General features: G+C 50.9%; 1 protein-coding gene across 1 annotated transcript; it reads left to right on the top strand.

Moving 5' to 3' along the window:
* The first annotated feature begins 17,868 nt into the window (after positions 1-17,868).
* On the top strand, positions 17,869-18,285 carry PIRT (phosphoinositide interacting regulator of transient receptor potential channels). Its single transcript, XM_074888766.1, has one exon. It carries the CDS (start codon positions 17,887-17,889, stop codon positions 18,283-18,285), a length of 399 nt encoding a protein of 132 aa, XP_074744867.1. The 5' UTR covers positions 17,869-17,886.
* The last annotated feature ends 601 nt before the right edge of the window (positions 18,286-18,886 follow it).

Below are 18,886 nucleotides of genomic sequence, written 5' to 3'. Positions count from 1 at the left end.
AAATAAAATGTTTACATAAATATTTTTTTATTGTTGCTCAGATTCTTACCAGCCCTTTCCATTTAAACGTGTGTCAACCCGCAGCAGCTCTCTTGTTTTAATTATGTCAGTCTGCCAAAGCAGTAGAAATTGTGCTGGTTACATCAGTCTCACTGTCTGGAGAAGGGAATATATCAGAGGAAAATAAGTTATCATTGTTCGGATGTAACCATGTCCTACAAGTGATTGTCCCATGAGCTGGCACATGGTTCCATCTGCTTTCAGAAACATTCAAAGCAGGATCTGGGTTGGGTCTTCCGTACCTGACCGTAAGCACACCATCAACATTGTGCAATGCATGGCGGGTCTGGCTTCTTCATAAAAGCACCTCAAACATTGTGCAGGGACTGCAGGGCACTTTGGATGGCAGCCCCAGATACAGAGCTGGGCCAGGACTGACAAGGTCCCATGATTGCTGAAGACAAATCAAGCATCAGATTAAGAAGGGCGCACCGCTCATGGAGATGATTTTTTCCAGTACAAGAGCTTGGCATAAAGTAGGTCTTTGAGTACAGACCAAAGCCTGCAATATGTGCAAAATGGTCCTATCCAGGACTATAGATGACGTGTGGGTCTCAGTCAGCTTGGTGCTCTGGAACTCGTATGGCACAATGTTCTTGGCCCAGCAATGCTAGCAGGGGGAAATCATTGCAACAGATTTAATGAAAAAATAACTCTATTTTGACCAGTGTGATATTTCAGTGCAACATCCCCATTTTCTTGCAGAAATAAAGCAGCAACAATCTCAAAATCGTTTGCTCAAAACCCATTTCCCATCACAAGCTAGTTTCCTTTTTAAAATCTTAAGATACATGTCATCACATGTTTAGTGGCACTTCTTGAGCCCTTGTTTACAGCCATCACCATTTGAGAACTGCCCCATCATGAAGCAGATGAAGATGACTGCACAACTTGACCCAGACTCTTCATCCATCTCAGCCTGGCCCACCTGAAACCATTTTCTCCTCATGAGTCACCAAACATTGCCACTTTCTCCATCTCCTTTTAATTGTCATTCTTAGACCAGTCCCATTTCTATGGCACAAATACTTCAGTACAGTTGACTTTCTTAAGTACCGCTCAATATTTCATACAGGGACTTCTCAACATCTTAGACTATTCCCAACTGATCTCTTTAATCATGAGCGATTCACTGAGAAAGCCTAAAATAGTACTTTTTTGCTCCTTATTGGAAGGAAGGGACCAAAGTTTTGTCTAAGGGAAAGATGAATAATGAGGCTCTAATAAGAATATTTGGACAAACAAGCACTGAATGTCTGTGAAATGCTCATGCTCTGGAAACCTTTCTGTGAGCTATCAGCAGTTTTCTTCCTACCTGAGCAATGCACATATTGCAAAGGGCAAGCAAAGACATAACATGTTTTATTTGCAAATACAAGCATGAATCACTTTTCCCTAAATGCTCAACTGTATCAAGAAGCCTTCAGATGTACTTTTGCCTGAGTTTCCATCTGCAAAGGATTTGTGAGCAGCAGCAGTGTTGTTCTTAACAGTTTGTGAGAAATGTTCCTCCATAGCTTGCTTCTGACCCAATCCCCAGCCCTGACAAGTGCGGCACAATCCATCAGCCCCCCCCAGCTAGGGAAAATGTCATCCTTTCTGTTCCCACACCAGATTTTGCCCCATACAGTTCCTGTCTAGGTCTATGGGATCCAGAGCTACCCAGCTGGCCAGGCATCTACTTTTTTCAAACAAACATGTGAATAAACTTACATAATCTGAAACGTTTGAGCCCTTTTGAGATCACAACTCACATACACCTTACAGGCATGCGAGCAGCCACTGCCTCTCCCTGGTTTAGAAAGACATCTCCCCGGAACGGGGTGAGAGGACAAAGGGCTAACTCCAACCGTGCTGCCCCATGGTGTATGTACCCAGGGCCAGGGATTTGGCTGGCACAAAGGAAAAGTCCCTGACACCTGGACAGGCTGCAGTTCCTTTCACATCTGGTCCTGTTTTATGTTGCACAAATAAGCTGTAGGAGGACACATGAAGGTCACCAGCACCAGGCAGGGAGTCTGAGATAACTTTGCAAGAAGAAGGAGAAAAAACATCTCCAGGGATGACAATAGATTGCCACCTTCTTCCCAAAGGCTCCTATGAAACACTTGGAAAAGTGACCTCATTAATTAATGATATGGCTTAACACTCTCTCCACATAGTCTACTTAATTGCAATTCTGTCATTCCCAGTGAATTCTTAAAGCCGTATTGATTATTCAAAGCTCTGTTCAATCAATAAAGCAATAAACCATGTATGCTTAAAAAAGCGATTAAAAAGATAAATACATGAGACACTTTAAAGAAGCCACGTCCTTCTGCCGCCCACTTCGCTAAGAGCAAGCAATGGGTAAATATGTTTTAATGTCTTCATCTAATTGAAGTGGGTAATTGTCTCATAAATTTATTTTGATCCCTAATCCATGTACAAAGTATTTCCAAACAGAAACCATCCCAAACACTAATGCTCTCAATTTTCACTGGCTGCTTGCTCCGTGCCCTGCACAAATGATAGACGTGGATGAGCAGGGTAAGAGAGGTTATGGCCAACAAGTGAGAGATGAGTCTCCTGCCTTGGGGGATAGGCTGGGTAGGGGACCAAGGAATCCTGAAGGACAAGTCTACTTGGGAAGGTGCAGAAACCTCACAGCACTGTGGCTGAAGTTTCCTTATTGCAAAAAAGGCAGCTGTACATGGAGGAGCCCTGATTGGAGCTACATGTGCTGGAGTCAAAGGACCAAGGAAGCCCATTCCTCATCCTTGAATATATCTGTCTTGGTCACCGTGTGGCTGATCCTCCTCCAGCTTTACTCTTTCTTGACTACAGCCTCCCTGCACTGAGTATCCACCGTATGCAAGGGAACCCTGCAGCCTGTTGCTGCTTCTGTTCTTGTGGGAGCCACGTCACATAGCAGGGAGGAGGACTCAGGGAAACCTCACGTCCTCCCCAGTGTGTGAGTACTATCTCAGCTCTCACCAGTCTGTCATCTTGCTGTATTTATGCTATCACCCTGTAGATGTGGATCAAGGCAATCATCTTCACTCTCCCACTCCTCCACAGCCCAAGGTCTGATATACAGCTCCATGATGGGAACTGGTGTTGCTGGGATTTATTATTGTACTGAGGTTACTGGTGTCTCTGTGGGAGGTGGGACTTGACCTCCCACTGGCCCAGTGTGATAGAGCTTTCTCAGCAATGCACCAAGAATCCCTACCTTGACCCTGGCTGTACTGATGGGACACTCTGCCTGTCCAGGGCTGAAATCTATTACTACAGTAATCTGGGTTTGAAAATCTTCAGCAAGAAATCCCCAGTTCCCCTTTTGGCCAAGCCTTTTTCTCCTTTAGAGAAACAAATGATATGTATTTGTACAACACATCATGAATTTGAAACTAACAGATCCCCAGGGCTTCTAACTAGAAAGGATCCAGGCAAGGAAGCTGGGTTGAGAGGAGGAAAAAACAGGTTTGGGCTTGACATGGGTTTTTTATTCTTCAGGGGTTTTTTATTGAAAACATTGTGATTTAACAACTACAGGCGTTGTTGAACATAAATAAATAAATAATGTGGAGAACTGGGACACATTAAGCTCTGTGATTGCATAAATATTCAAGCTGCAAAAGAAATATAAGATTTCAAAGGTGCCAACCTAATTATGGAGTTGTTATCTGTCCCTTTTAGTAATTCAAACGTAAAGAACACTCCCCCACGGGCTGGTAAGAGACCATCGTGCACGTCTGAAATGCTGAACCTGGAAAATACAGCATCCTGCCATAGCTCAGCGTCAGCTCACCCTCAAACACAATCTGCTCAGTTAAACTAAAACTAAGGGCACAGCCTTGACCTGCCCCCAATTCTCCCATGAGCAGAGGGTTGGGGCTCATATCCCCTTCCTGGCACATTGTCTCCTTCCATCACTTGAAGGTTTGTGATACCTTCGTCTTGCCTCTCTTTGCAGTCCCTCTACTGTTTGGTGCCATGAGGACAGGCACAATCTGACACTGGTAGTAGGCTCATCCCATGGTCCTCCAAGACCTTTCTGCAATGACGCTGGGCTGCTCCTGACAGACTTTTCTCCTGCCACCTGCCACCCCACAAGGTTTTCTGCCTAGATTCCCCCACGCCATGCACAGTCTGGTTTGACACAGGTCTCCCCATCCTTCTGCATGGCTCCCTCACGGTCATCTGGCGATAACTCTGTCCTGAAGGCCTAGAAAAGCTTCCATGGGCTGTGGGCAATGCAGGAAGATGCCTCAGGTCCCCTCGTTGCTCTGCAAATGTTTTACAAAGGAGCCCAAAATTCATCCAAGTTTTGCTGCCAGTTCCTTTATCCTGGGATTTGGGGGCTGAATTCCCTCACCTTCCTGCTCCCGCCCCATCTCTGCAGCCAGACGCTGCCTGCTCTGCTTGCTGCTGAGCTCCAGGTGGTGCCAGCACAGAGCAGCCAGAGCCAGGCCAGCATAGCCCATGCTCAGCTGAGAGCTTGGGCAGAAACCCAGCAGCCAGCAAGGTCTGAGGGGTGCTGAGACTTTCCCTGCCTCCATGGGCAAAGCCAAAGATACTTGAAGTACAAATGCTCCCTCTCCACTCTGATCAAAATTTTGTAGTTGGTGCATCTCCACCATGTTGCCATGGAGGATGGTGACTCCAGCAAACCCTCCTTCATGGTCACCATTTGCACTCAGATCCCTTCAGTATCAATGCTTCCCACCCTGGGTTTTCAGTAAAACTGATCTTTATCAATGAGAAGGCTGGGGATCTGGGCTGAAGCCATGGCAGGGCATTGGGAGCAGGGAAAGAAGCAGAAAAATGGGCTCGGGCTCAGCTTGCTGTTTTCTGGGAGATTAAGCAGATCCCTGTGGACATTCCTTTCCAGTGGCTGGGAGCTCCAGGGGCACTGCAGGCCAGCATGCTTCCCAGCTGTTTTCACTTGTATCTTCCCTCATTTTACAGGTCTTCAGGGCACAGTACACATAAAACCGCAGTATGAGAGGAATGATAGTAGAAAAGCCCAATTGTTCGTATTTTCTCTTCAAATCCTTAATGGCAAACAACATTTAGGAAGCCCCCAGCACCAACTGTTTGTTAAAACACAGATTAAAACTGGCAGATTAAGCACAATGATGAGCTTCCCCACACGCTCTGCTCATGCCGTTGGTGATGAGCAGAAACATTTCCCAGAGGACAGCAATGCTGGCTCTCCTGGCCTTGGTGTGGGGCACAGGCAGGGTCCAGTGTCTCTGTTTGCTTGCTTGGGGCCAAATCATGTAAATCAGTGCAGTGCCACTATGATCACATGAAACCAGGGCACGCAGGTTTATGCCAACTTCAGTCTGGCGATGCTGGGATTGGCCTTGGCAGTCGTGGGGCCAACAGAGCAGACGTGGGCAGCAGACTGGCTGTTGTTTGGGTCCAGCCCTGTTTGCACAGACTGTTCATCCTGCTTATCCAGGACAGAGGCAGCTTCAAAGCAATGGGCGCAGCCCTGGCCTGGACCATTACACCACCAACACTGGGGATTTCTCCCGGATTTTGTGAATCCTTACAAGAGGGAAAGTTCACCACTGGAGAAACAAGAACACCACACAGACCATTGACTCATCTGAGCTCCATCTCACATGGCTTCTACTATGATAATAGCTGAACATCATTAACCAACTGCATTTGACCACTAGTCCCTTTTCCATATGAAAAGCTTATGGAAAAATGTCCCTTTGCTATCTTGAAATCAAATTTTTAATTAACCTTTTAGGATTTCTGTTGTAGTTTGACTTAAAACATTAGTTTGCTTCATTCCACTTTTCAGGTTAGGGATTTTCCAACAGGAAACTGTGATTTCTGCAATATTGTCTCTACAGCCAAGAAAAAACCCAGGTCAAAACCCTCCATCCACCTCTGGGCCACGCTGTGCCATGACAGGAGACCTGCACAGAAGCTCTCTGCTCCCTCCCAGCCTCACGTGCCCTGCAACACCCAGTCCTCCACTCAGAGGTGCTGAAGCCACAAAGCATTTTATCCTGGGTGTGCTACAGGTGTCGATGCAGAGCTGCTCCAGCCAGGAATCAATGACCTGCCAAGACATTGCTAACGAAAACAACGCCCCAGCCGTGCTGAGCACATGCTTTAGAGCTGCTGCACATGCTGCAGCTGGAAGTTAGGTTTCAGTTGCATCCCAGGGGAGGAAGTTGATGTGCAACTGGGATGCTGGCTGCCACCAAGTCTGCTCAGGGCTCCCTGATGACTCTTTGGACCATGCAAACTCCATTTGCCATGAGGCAAACAACTGGGACACTTGGCATGCGGATTCTAGTCCAGCCCAGGGCTCAACCCACACAGCAGAGCCCTGCATACTGCTAAACCCTGTAAAAACAATGCCTCCCAGCCGCATCGCAGGTTTTGAGAGTGGCATTACTGTGGACAGGGGAAGAGGGTCTGGAAAAGGCTTCTTGGGCTGCAGGTTCCGCCTGAGATGGACCCAACAGCCTTGAGATGCCGATTTGGATTTCACTTGCCTCTGCACAGCCAGACATGCCAGCACCATCCTGACAGGCCAAGAGCACCATCTACTGTTGCAAGAACCAGAAATGCTGCACGGATCTGCTCCCTGTGCGTCCCCAGCAGCACTGTTTTACTGAGCACAGCTCCACCCAGCATGTGACTTCTTCCTTGTTCTGTCCATACCCTCTAGCAGCTCCACATCCGTGGGTAAGTGGTTCCCTCTCCCACCAGAAAGGGCTGTGGCAGGGCAGATGCTTTTGTAGCAGCATAAATATGCTCCCATTGAGGACAGAGCGATGGGGACAGTGGTGCGAATAACCCATCTCCCACTCCAGATCGGATTCTCAATGGTCAGCCAGGAGCAGAGCAGCTTCCTTTCCTCCCTGCCCAGACACCTCCTGAGCAGGTCCCTGCTTTCCTCCATGGAGCGACAGGAAGGAAAAGCCTTGGTTTTATTTATTTAACCCAGATTAAGGGACTTTCTCATGTCATTTGGCACAGAGCTAGGATCTGAACAGAAACATACCCTTCCCTGACCACAAGTCCCTCCTGCCTGTCTCTTTGCCAGTGTTACAAACCCCAGGGTGGGCTTGTTGGGGCCCATGGACCCCACAACTGTTGCTCAAAGCAGGTAAAGGCTGCTTTGCATCAAGGGTGTCTGTGGACAGGCTCCTCATGCCCACACACATCCTTGAGCCTGGGGAAGAAGGTTTGGTCTCCTGTCACCCATGCTTCACTCTGGCCTTCTAGAAGATGAAGGGATCAACTTTATCCACAATTTGCTTTCACCGCCTCATTTGAATGCCTGCAGCCGGTTGTCCTGTATCCTTGCAAACTCCCAGGGATGTCTGTCCAGGGCCTGAGATCCTGACTAAGAGCCCAGGGGACCCTGCGCTCACTGTGAGCTCTGTGACTCTACCACAGCAATGTGTTTTTTTCCCCCTCTTGCTGTAGTGAAATGATGCTGTTTGGAAAAGACCTTTGCCATCCACCTCCAACACCATCTCTCTCCTAGTCCTGGGCATGGGTGGACATTAGGGTGAGGAAGGAGCATGGACATGGGGCTGGGCATTGGAGGAAGCACACTCCTCAGCATGGAGGAGTGAACAGGATGGATACAGCAGGACCATGTAGCTTGACCCTGGATGAGCCTCTTGTCTTTAACAGCAGATGGAGAGGGGCTCTCCTGCTCCCACAGAGCCATTTGGGCCACCTGGGAAACCACCAGTTCAACTGGAGAACATGGAGTCCCACCAAGCATGAGACCATCATGGAAACAACTTGAGAAGAGATGGAAAAGGCAGAGGCCGCACAGAAGGGCTCTGTCTGGAGGGAGGAGTATTCCAAAAAGCAGACCTGGGACCCATCTTATTCACTATTTGAATGAATGCAGCTGTCCCACTCTTTAGGCAATTTGTGCCCCAGAGGCCACAGGAGCCCAGCACCCACCCATTGAGAGAGACGATGTCAACATGGGAAGAGACAGAGGAGGGCAGTGGGTGCTGGCAGGGACAGGAGACCTTCCATCCCTGGGCACACTGCCATGGTGGTGGACATGGCCTCTGTAGGACATGAGGAGCAAACACAGGCAGGGTGCATAACTCTGGTGAACAGCAGCACTAGCAGCAGAACAAGGATGATGAACTGGCCACCAGCACACACCAGCTGGAAGATAAAAGACAAACCATGAGCTGGAAGGGACTGGATCAGCCTCGCCATCCAGCAAAGCTGAGCTGCCCAGTCAGATTATGTCAGGAGCTTCATGCCATTGTGCCTGTGATCACCTCCATGACCCAGGAGGCTCTGCTGGCTCTCTGTTCCTCTTGTAACCCTGCTCTGTGGCACCTCAGCTGCCCTAGTGCTGGGTTCCCTTCCCTGGGTACCTCCTGCCTACCCTACCGTACATCCTATCCCATCCCATCCCATCCCATCCCATCCTATCCTATCCTATCCTATCCTATCCTATCCTATCCTATCCTATCCCATCCTATCCTATCCTATCCTATCCTATCCTATCCTATCCTATCCTATCCTATCCTATCCTATCCTACCTTATGTCATTGTGCTGCTGAGCCAGCCAGCCCAGAGCAATGCAGGTGACCGTAGACATCTCTGAAATTGTGTGAGCTGCTTATGGTTCTCCATGGTTCTCATGGCACGCATGACCAGAGTAGATTATATTCCCTTTATCTCAGACAGAAAAAGGTTAATGGGCTGCAGTGGAGTTCATCAGCCCTTAGCAATGCACCTGCCCTAGGAAGCAAGTTTGGAAGGAGGGGTGAGAAGGAAAGGGACCAAGGCAGGACTCAGGCTTTCATTTTCTGTCACTGTGTAGGGTGGTGACCATATCTCACAATCCAAATGGTCTGGCAGGTGAATGAAATCGTTATTCACCTTTTGTGCCTGCCAGGAAGCTGGTGACCAGGCCATGGTGAGCAATGCAGGGCACACGGTTCCCCAGAGAGGGATGTGCCACAGCTGCCACAGCCCCACAGGGTTATACATGGGGAGCCACATCACCCCACCTCTGTGTCCAGACATCTTTGCAAGCCAAATCACTGCAGATTTTCCATCACCGGTGCTGCTGAGGTGCTTGGAGTTCCCTCTACCCCTGCGGGGGACAGTGGTGTAACCCCCAGCTCCAGCTGCAGGGCTGCATCTCTGCAGGCACCACCGTGTGTGCATGCGTTTGCCGGTGAGGAGCTCTGCTGGGGGATGCTCTGTCCCTGGGGGGCTCAGGGACGGCCCCTGTGCAGTGTCCCCGGGGGGACCCCAGCGCTGCTCCTCCCCACGGCCCCGCGAGGTGGCAGCAAGAGCCCACGGAGGAAGCGAAGAGGCTGGGAGGCTGCAAGCTGCTCTTCCTGGCTGCGGAGAGAAGCCAGCAGCCGGGCAAGCTGAGGCTGGCCTGGGAGTGGGGGTGAGACCCGGCTGGGGTGGGGGGTGCCCCCACGGCATCTGCATGAAGGACAGACTGGGAGGGATTCCCCATTCATTCAGCCCACGCAGCCCACGGATGACCCCATGGGGCAGACTCCATCACACAGGAGATACCCCAGCCCTGGAGGGATGTACGGTAGCCCTGGAGGGGCAGGAGCCATCCCTAGTAAATGTTCGGTCCCTGGTTCAGGTTACCTGGGCATAAACGAGGCTCCAGGTTCAAAAGGCACCCCTGCCTGTGACCATTCCCAGAGCCTGTGACCTGGCCCTGCATGCTCACTGCCACCACGGCTTGGTCCTTGGGGCAGGAAGGAGATGCCAGGAGCACTGCAAGGAGCACAGGGCAAGTTTGGAGGGGGGCTGAAATGAGTAGGGCCATGCAGTGAGGTAGCTGGCTGAAGCACAGGGCTAGATGCTCCCCAGCAGGGATTTCAGCCCGGAGAAGGTGTAGAACCAGGATGTGAAAATCATCCTACTGCGGGTGCTGAAATGAAGCCTTCCCACCTCTATTTTTAATTTTTTTTCCCCAACTGCTCCTTTAGGACAAATAATTCACCTCCTTGGGCCTGCACTAGGGAACCCAAATCCACTCAACTCTCCCAATTCTAGAGAATATTTTCATCTGTTCAACTCTCCCTGGATGTCCCCAAAACACATGGCTCCTTTGGCTTCTGGTTCCCAGATCAATGGGCAATGGAGCTCACCCTGTTACCCCAGGGTTTGGCCATTGTGCTCAGCTAACTCATCCACCTCCCATCAAGAGGTGAGGACAAACCACGAACTAGGATAATGTGCTCATCTCACCTCTGCCCCTCTCTGCCTCTCTGCCCCTGCCCCAGCCTGTGAGCCCGCTGGCCCAGCTGTCCCTTAAATGAAGAGCTCCATAACCTGTCCCATGTCCACCTACTGCTGGCCAGAGATCTACACAGACCTCATCTTGACAAACAGCCTCTGGTCTTTCTGCTTGAGCTCCCCACAACTGGATGAGCTGTTTTCCCTGCACCCTGACCCACAGTGTCTCTTAGACCCTCCTCCTCTACTTCCAGCCCCATGTGCTGCCCTGGGATGCTCTGCACCCAGCCCACCACCCTTGTGGGGCATGACCATCCCCATGAGAGCTCCACAGCTCATGCCCATCCTACCCCAACCCGATCCCTGGCCAGGTCTGTGGTGCAGCTTAGGTACTGTTACTTACTCACCAAGACACCAAAGAGCCCTTGGGGATGGAGGCAGCCCCATCGACACTGGAACCCGGCCTTGGATGCCAGTAATGTCTCTGTCAGACTGGATCCCTTCCCTTCAGCAAGTGGATTGACACTGATATAAGAGGATATTAAAGTTTGGCTATGGGTTCGTGAAAGAAGGCAGTATGCCAGAACCACCTCCCTCTTCCATCCCCCTCCTTGTAATGGACTCAGGATGTTAATTAATAGCTAATTGCTAATATTTTGCATGCCTCTAATGTCTCACCGAGGAGCCTCAAAGCACTTTGCAGACACTGGCTATGAGCCCCTGCTTTGAGAGTGCAGAGATTGCAGTCCAGAGATGTTTCAGGAACTTGCTGATGACCTAAGTCTGGATCAGCAACAGTCCCCACTCTTGGATCCCTGCTCCAAGCACCAACCCACTCTGCCTCTCCTGCCATGTCACTGGACTGCCTCCCAAACTGCGGCCTTTTATAAAACCCTCCCAGGCAAGCTGCCTAGAAGTCAGCTTTTCAGGGGCCTGAGACAGGGAAACAAAGAGTTAAACAATATACTGATAGGCTGGTGAGATCATCAGAGCTGGGATGCGCTCCATTGTTTATTAGACTCAAAGGAGCCCAGTAGACAATATCTACAGGGATGTGGGGCTTGGGGTGAGCCTGGCTTAGAAGAGCAGGACCTTCTGCTGCATCCTGTCCCACCGCCACTGGGGTGGACAACCATCCCTCACCACTCACTCTGTAAGTAGGATGGATTTCCATGGCTCTGGGGGTGGTGGAAAGGGAGAGGGGATATGGCACAGCAAGGCTGGGGTCATTCTCTTGCTGAGCCCCAAAAAGAGACTTGCAGATCTTTGCTCAGCAAGACCCTGAGTGTGTTGCTGGGACTGTTTAAACTCTGGGTGATGCTGGAAAGCTGCTCCCAAGGGATGCAGGTGGCTGAGCCCAACCCGGCTCCACTACATCAGCAAATGGACACTGACTCCATCTCCATTTACATCAAAGATCTGGTAGGGCTTGTAGGCGATGTGAAATCCCCTGACACATTGCCTTATTTCTCCACCCCTGGTCTCAGAGCAGGGCTAGCCAGTCTGCAGGGACTGCTACCCACAAAGCTACTGCCAGTCCCCTCCTCGCTCCAAGGTGAGGAGGGGGTGGGGATGGGAGGAGAGAGGATGGGGCTTTAGCACTCATGCCTGCCATCCACACAACTGTCCCTCTCTTCTCCCAGAGCAGAACCTGCTCAGCCCGGCAGGATCCAGCCCTCCCAGGGCTGACACACAGCAACAGAAAGCTGGATTCTCTGAGCTGCTCCTCTTGTGCCTGCAGGAGCCGGTGGCTGGGTTCCTCTGCAGCGTGCTCAGGGGATGTTTAGTGCAACTGGCCACCTCACCTCCCGCAGCGAGCCGCTACACCTCGGTGACAGCCAGGACGACAGAAGCACGGCATGGTGAGTAGGCTCTCAGCACTCGGTCCCTCCCCAGGGGATTCCCTGCCCCAACACCCGCACAAGGAACAGGGTGCTGTCTCCCATCAGCACCTCCCCGCATGCAAATCCCCCGAGGCAGGCGTGCGGCCGCAGGGCTGCTCTTCTCTGGACAGCTGCGGGTAGGGATGGTCCTCCACCTCCACCGGGAAGCAGCCCCCCAGTCCCCATCTTACTTGGTTTCTTGGGGACCTAGCGCATGGTGGCTCACTGAACATACATCTCATTCCTATTCACTTTGAACCTGGTTGATAGCCACTCTCAATTAAATTTGGACAGCACTAAATGTCTAACAAAAATCTCTACAAACTACATGAACGCACGTGCCCACCAGTGAAGCAGCCTCCTTTCCCACCCATCCCAAGGTCACACGAGTCCTCTAGAGTAGCTAACCCCTTGTCCTGGCAAACATGGACCCATGACTGTCATCTGGGGGGTGTCCTGTACTGAGGTTAAACATCGGTACTGATTAAAGAGTCAGACTGAGGCATCCCAGAGCAGCAGGAAAAGCCATGCCCAAAAAAGCACTTCTCAGTTTTCCTCCATTGTCCAACATTCAGTTTTCTCCCAGCTGGGACCCACTAGCAAGGATTTTGCTGCATACCCCTTGGGGTGACAGGTAGGACACGTCATCTGACTGAAGGACAAACAAACCCTTTGGGTCTTACCCCAAGGCTTTGCAGAGCACCTGATGCTCCTCTTTGCCAGGAGACCACCCCAAGCCATCTGGAGGCCACTGGAAACCCCAGAGAGCCATGGGGCAGTGGGGAGAGTCTGGGGATTCCTGTCTGTGGAACAGCTTGTGGCTTTGGTGCGTTAGATGGCCAGGTTGGGGACAGATGGGAAAACGTGTGCACATTTGTGTTCAGGTGACTTCCACCCAGCTCCATAACACTGGAGATGCCATTCACCAAATCCAGTGGTGGTACTGGTGATGGACGGACCAGAGCTCACTCACTTTGTCTGCTTGGGGACGTCTGGCAGGGACTGAGCCCTCAGGAAAAGCCTGGCCAGGCCTGGCCCTCGATCCAGGCTGGTGTCTTTTCTTCTCCCCAACATAAATCAGGGGAAGCCACATCTATGGAGTGCAGAGCTCACTTTTTTCCTCAAAACATTCTTTTCTATGATGGTTCATTCCCAGAGGGATGTGGAGCTGGAGGTGAACCTGCCTTAGGAGAGCAGGAGCTTCTGCTGCCTGTCCCACCCCTGGTGGGGTGGGTAGCTTTCTTCAGGGAAGTGTCTTGACAGCAGAGAAGGACACAAAATATATCAACAAACTTGGCGTAGAATTCCAGCAACATTTGACAATTGGTTTGCAAAATTCTTAACTTTTCCTCCAGTGATTTGTGTAGTAAAACACAAGACAGAGAACCTAGGTGCTGCAGCCCCTCCACATCACCATGCACACAGCAGCACCACCACCACACCCATGACTCTGCACCCAGGGCAGGTTCACGCTAACCCACACTGCCGGTGCTCCCATGGGATGGCACCCGCTTAGTCCTAGGGCAAGGACCAGCTCCACTTTGTGATACTGAGAGGGATGTTCATGAGGTACAGCCAGATGGAGGTAGATGCCAGTCCCTGGGGATAGACTGTCTGAGATGGGGAAGCTCCTGTGTCCCCAGATGTGTAAAGTGGGAGGAAGAAGTGGCAGAAGCTGCTTGCACTGAGAGCTTAAGGGGAGCATGTAAGAAGCTCCTGAAGAATCAGGGCTGCCTCCCCAGTTAAAAAAGAGATGGCCTGGCTGAAGACTGTATTGGGCGAGTAAATCCAGCTCTTACATGGCCAAAAGGACATAGGCCTGTGCATAGGAGCAGAGTCTTCAGATCAGCCTGTTGCCCCACTTTTAGCACAGCTCTGGCCACATCTGCAGGTTGCTTGCAGCATCCCAGGTCCTGGCTGGGATGCCCATCCTGAGAGCTGCCACTGCTGCAGGCTGGCAGGTGAGGAATGTCATCCACAGATGGGATGGGCTGAGGGACTTGGGGCAGAGCCCTTGGGTGCTCTGCTCAGTCCAAAGCTCTCTCCTCAGCACCACCATGTAATGTCCCCAAGGCCCAGGAGACACCCAAGTGTGTGCTGTGCTGCTTTGGCACTGGGGTCCCCAGCACCACCAGTAAGCGGGCCCCAGTAGATCTCCCAGATCAGAAACCAAACATCACCACACAAAGCACCGGAAGAGCAAAGGGAGGAGAAACAGAATCACATGAGGCTTTTATGGAGGGGGGACAAGACAGACCCCAGTGTTAGCTCCACTGCCAACTGCTGCCCAAGATTTCAGAGACAGCAGCAGCACAACTCCAGACATGAAATCCGAGATGTGGTTTGGAGGCATTTTCAAGCCAGCAACCAGTCATCTGCTGACGCTCTCCTTACAACAATAATGATTTAAAAAAACTGGGAGAAATCTGATAGCATTATCCTGCCAGGCTGCTCAGTACAACCATCGCATCTTCAAATATGAGCACATCTGTGATGAATTAGGGATGGAGCATGGGCAGAGCAGGAATTGAAATTGCATCAGCTCTCCCAAGAGCTGCAGATACATGTTACTAGCTAACAGTGGGGAAAATTGTGACCAAAAAAGCATGCTCTGCCAGGAAGTGCCAGAAAAATGTTAAGTGTCTGGGAACTGTGGTGAGGGGGGTGGTTATGTCAGAAAATAAAAGGGGGAGGGGGAGGGGGGGAGGGGGAAATCCACTCTAGTGTAAATGCAAACCTGAAAGGAAGATGATGGTTTCTGCAGGAGCCTGAGATTAAAGCTCTGCAAAATGAAGAGGAAGGTGCTTTGCAGAGCTCAGAGTACCCCCAGATGCGGAGACAGGGCAGCAGCACGTGGACAAGGAGGGAGAGGGGTGTCTGAAAGATGGGCAGGACAGACTGCATTAGACTGCTGAGATATGAGATCAGGGCATTATTCCAAAGAAGAAAGCAAATTTCCAACCACAAAGCCAAATTAAAATTATACAGTGTCTTGATCATAAAACCTCTCCACAATGGATGTTACAAGAAGTAAGCCAAGAAATGCCACAGCTACCTAGGATGAAATTTCAGGACGAGCTTTGCAAAAGATTTGAGCTAGAAGAGGGGGATCACAGCCCAGAATGCTGTGAGCAAAGCAGCTGGAGGACAGGCTGCACACACCAGCCAAGCAAGAAGTTGTACCTGATCACCTGCATCTCTAACACAGTTGTCGCCATCAAAATAACATCTCATGGCAGCTCATGCTTCTCCAAAGCCAAGGGTCCGGGATGCCTCACTGCAATCAGTCCAGCTTGCAGAGATACAACTACCAGTTCAAAAGGAAGAGAAACAGAAACCAGAGCTTGCTACTATGACCAAACTTACCTGCCTTGTCAAGTGTTTGAACATCCCTGATGTAGAAGATATTTCAGGATAGCAGAAATATGTCCCCTCCTCTGCCCTATCTTTTCCAGTTCAACAGAGAAGGGTGAAAGCTGAAAATAGGAGGAACACAAATTGTGTCCATTGCTCTTGGCTTTTGTTTTTTGCCTGTTGGTCCAAGTTTAGCAAACCTGAAACATCACAAAATACATTGATACCACCAGATCCACATTTCTGTAAGTATCTGTGTTGGGAGGACTAAACTGAAAAATTACATCTGTCTCTTTTCAGAATAAACCACAAACCTTGGCAGGGGATACAGGTGAAAGAATAAGGGAGGTGCTGGCTGGCACCCAGTCATCAGCATGCCTAGATGGGCACTGGGCCCAGTATGGGCCAAATACGGGCAGGTTTCCTTAAGACAGTGCCTCTGGAGCTGTGCCAGTTTTGCAGCCTCTGTGTGGCTGCACTGATGTGGTACATGGTCTCACACTGATCAGCAGGAATGGGAAAAGAGCTGGGGCCGCTGGGCTTCATGCTCATCTCATCTACACCTCGCTGCTGCCCACTGCAGCCACAGGCCTTCCCATGGCACACACAGGCTGCAAATCCAGCCTGGTATCACCCATGATGTGCACCTCCTGCTGACCCATTCCAAGGGCCAGCAGCGGGTCTGGGTGCAGTCAGGGCTGAACTAAGCAAACACAGGGCCCCTGGTGCTGTCTGTGCCAAATGAGGGCCGAAGCAGGGTTTTAATTTAACTGCTCCAGATCAAAGCCCACTTAGGCTTAAAGCTTGCATGGTGCTTTGCAAGAGCTGTGGTTGACAGTGGAGCAGGCACAGAGTCCTGGTGGCACTGCCCATCCATCTGAGCCCACTGGCGTCTTGTGCCCAGGACAGCATGGATGTGGCTTGAGCTTGACTGCTGCCCTGCATGGGGCAGCCCCACAAAGGTCAGCTTTGGGTCTGGCAACAATCACCAGTGGCTCTGCTTTGTGATGCTGGCAGAAGGGCAATGCAGGGTCCTGGGCTGCTCCAGGCTGGCACCGCTGTTATATTCCTGCTCCAGAACATCCCCATGCCTGAGGGAGGGGACAGCTTAAACTACCGGCAGAGGACAGGTCAGTCCCAGCCCTCCTGACACAGCAGAGCCTGAAGGAGAAATCCTGGCAGCTCAGGCAGGAGAACTTTGCTAAAAAAATCTTATTCCTGGGTGTGAAGCATCCATGTCCCTGGCCTCTCCCACCCTCCTCAGCCCTGGTACCTGCATGGGTTCATCTCTGCTGGGCTTCCCAGCAGCAGGGCAGACGTGCATCAGGAGCACACCCTGATCCACCCTCCTGCCCTTGTCTCCTCAGCAGAGCCCTGAGGAAATAGTGGTTAACATAATGCTCGGCCCTTCTCATTTACCATAATGGTTTCTCTGTGCTAAAGGCACTTTGTTTCTGGGAAAATGTATTTCCTCCTTGAGTTGGTGAAAAAATAATGTGCCAAAAAGCCACACTGCTGACCTATCTGTCACAAGGCAGAGTGTTTCAGTGTGCTTCTGCTACCAAGTCAAGAGCCTTCCCATAGAAGCCTGCCCCAGCTTACAGCTGGAGAAATATTTCCTGTGTGATGAGCATTTCCCCATCTCCCATCTGTGCATTTAGACAGGAAATGAGAAGCTCCTGTGCTGTGGCTACTACAAGACTGATACATCTAGGCTGGATGTGGCAATGAGGAACATCCAGCCCCAGGGGCCCGAAGGAACTCCTCAGCCGGTGGGAGGGTGCTTTCTGCTCTCTCACTGAGCAGTCCTGGCATGGCACACCTGTGCCTCAGTTTCTCCACCTGCAAGAGGGAGACATGACCATGCCACAAGGTACCGAGGTGTAATTTGGGTTCTGAGAGGGAAAGCGGATCCAGGGATGCAACCAGGATCACCAACACTGCTTGCAGCACCCTGCTACTCCCCTGAAAGCAGCCAGCAGCCCTGGGAGGCTCAGGGTAGTGGGTTCTAATGGACTCATCCCACCACTGAATCCCTGTGGGAGTTGGAAGCTGGTGAGCTGGAAGGTCTAAGGACAAGGACTACAGCAGTCCCACTGTCCATGGGTGGGCAGCAGGACTCTGCAGGCACCCTAAGCCCAGCCTACCTGCAAGACCCCATTGCCTATTCCTACATCTCATTGCTCTCATAGGTGTGATGCTCTTCTCTCCCTGCAGTGACACACAAAGCCTTCTCCACTTTCATTTGACTTGGCACTGTTTAATGACCAAATCGAAAGCACCCAATCCACCCTCCATCACTAGTCCTGTTCTGCTCTTTCTCTTTTGCCCATCTCAGGTCTCCTCCTCAGATCCTGTTACCATGGAAATTCCCCCCAAGAGCCCTGACGGGAGTGAGAAGTCTCCTCAGTCCAAGGAGCTGCTGACCAGTAACACGGCCAGCACCCTCTGCATCAGCTCCCGGAGCGAGTCTGTCTGGACCAGCGCATCCAGAAGCAAATGGGACATATACCACAAGCCCGTCATTGTCGTGTCTGTTGGAGCAGCTGTTTTTCTTTTTGGGATGGTCATCACCAGCCTGTCTTGGATTCAAATCAAAAACAAAAATGTTTACAAAATGTGTGGCCCAGCTTTCCTGTCCTTGGGACTGATGCTCCTTGTCTGTGGCCTTGTCTGGATCCCCATTATCCGGAAGAAGCAGAAGCAGAGACAGAAGTCACAGTTTCTGCAGAGCCTCAAGTCCTTCTTCTTTAACCGCTGAGGGCAGCCCATGACCTTCCTGGGAAGGCTCCCCTCCCCTCTACCCACCTGTGTTGGTTAGACATAAAAAGAAACAAGTTCTTGTACTCTCCTAGAGGATTTCATCCCAGTAAGTCTCTTCCCTACAGTTGAAACACACTGTAGCAGTGTCCGGTGTAAAAATGAACTTTGTATTTCATCCAAGTAATCTCAGAAAAAAAGAGAGCAGGATTTTGCAGCTGAGGCCAGCAAGGCAGGTCCAAGCTCTCTGTATCACCCTCCTGTCCAACAAGCAACCCAACACCACATATTGGGAAAAGAAAAGCTCCTAAGTAACCTGGCTCCACCCAGCAGCTTCTGCAAGATACATCAGCAGAGAGAAGCCAATGGACTAGAGCGTGAGTAAAGCATGGTGTGAACATTGTGACTGCAAACTGCCGTTCCAAAGGTAGAAACTGAGAGGCCAGAGATGCTTCATCTACAGTTAGAGGAGAGGAGAAGCAGGACAATGTTATTCCAGACCCCTTTGTATCAGGGGAGGCCACCAGAACAGGCAACACACACCACCAAAGCTCAGGAGGATGAGACATGATGCCCATGGCTAGAACCTTCCTGTCATTGAT

This window comes from Strix uralensis, chromosome 19, assembly GCF_047716275.1.
Source record: "Strix uralensis isolate ZFMK-TIS-50842 chromosome 19, bStrUra1, whole genome shotgun sequence".
NCBI classification, from domain to species: domain Eukaryota; kingdom Metazoa; phylum Chordata; class Aves; order Strigiformes; family Strigidae; genus Strix; species Strix uralensis.
Note: the sequence above shows the minus strand (reverse complement) of the source record. Positions and strands in the feature narration are given on the sequence as shown.

Coding starts and splice junctions, on each gene's coding strand:
- PIRT (XM_074888766.1), top strand. CDS start 17,887: ATGGAAATTCCCCCCAAGAGCCCTGACGGGAGTGAGAAGTCTCCTCAG.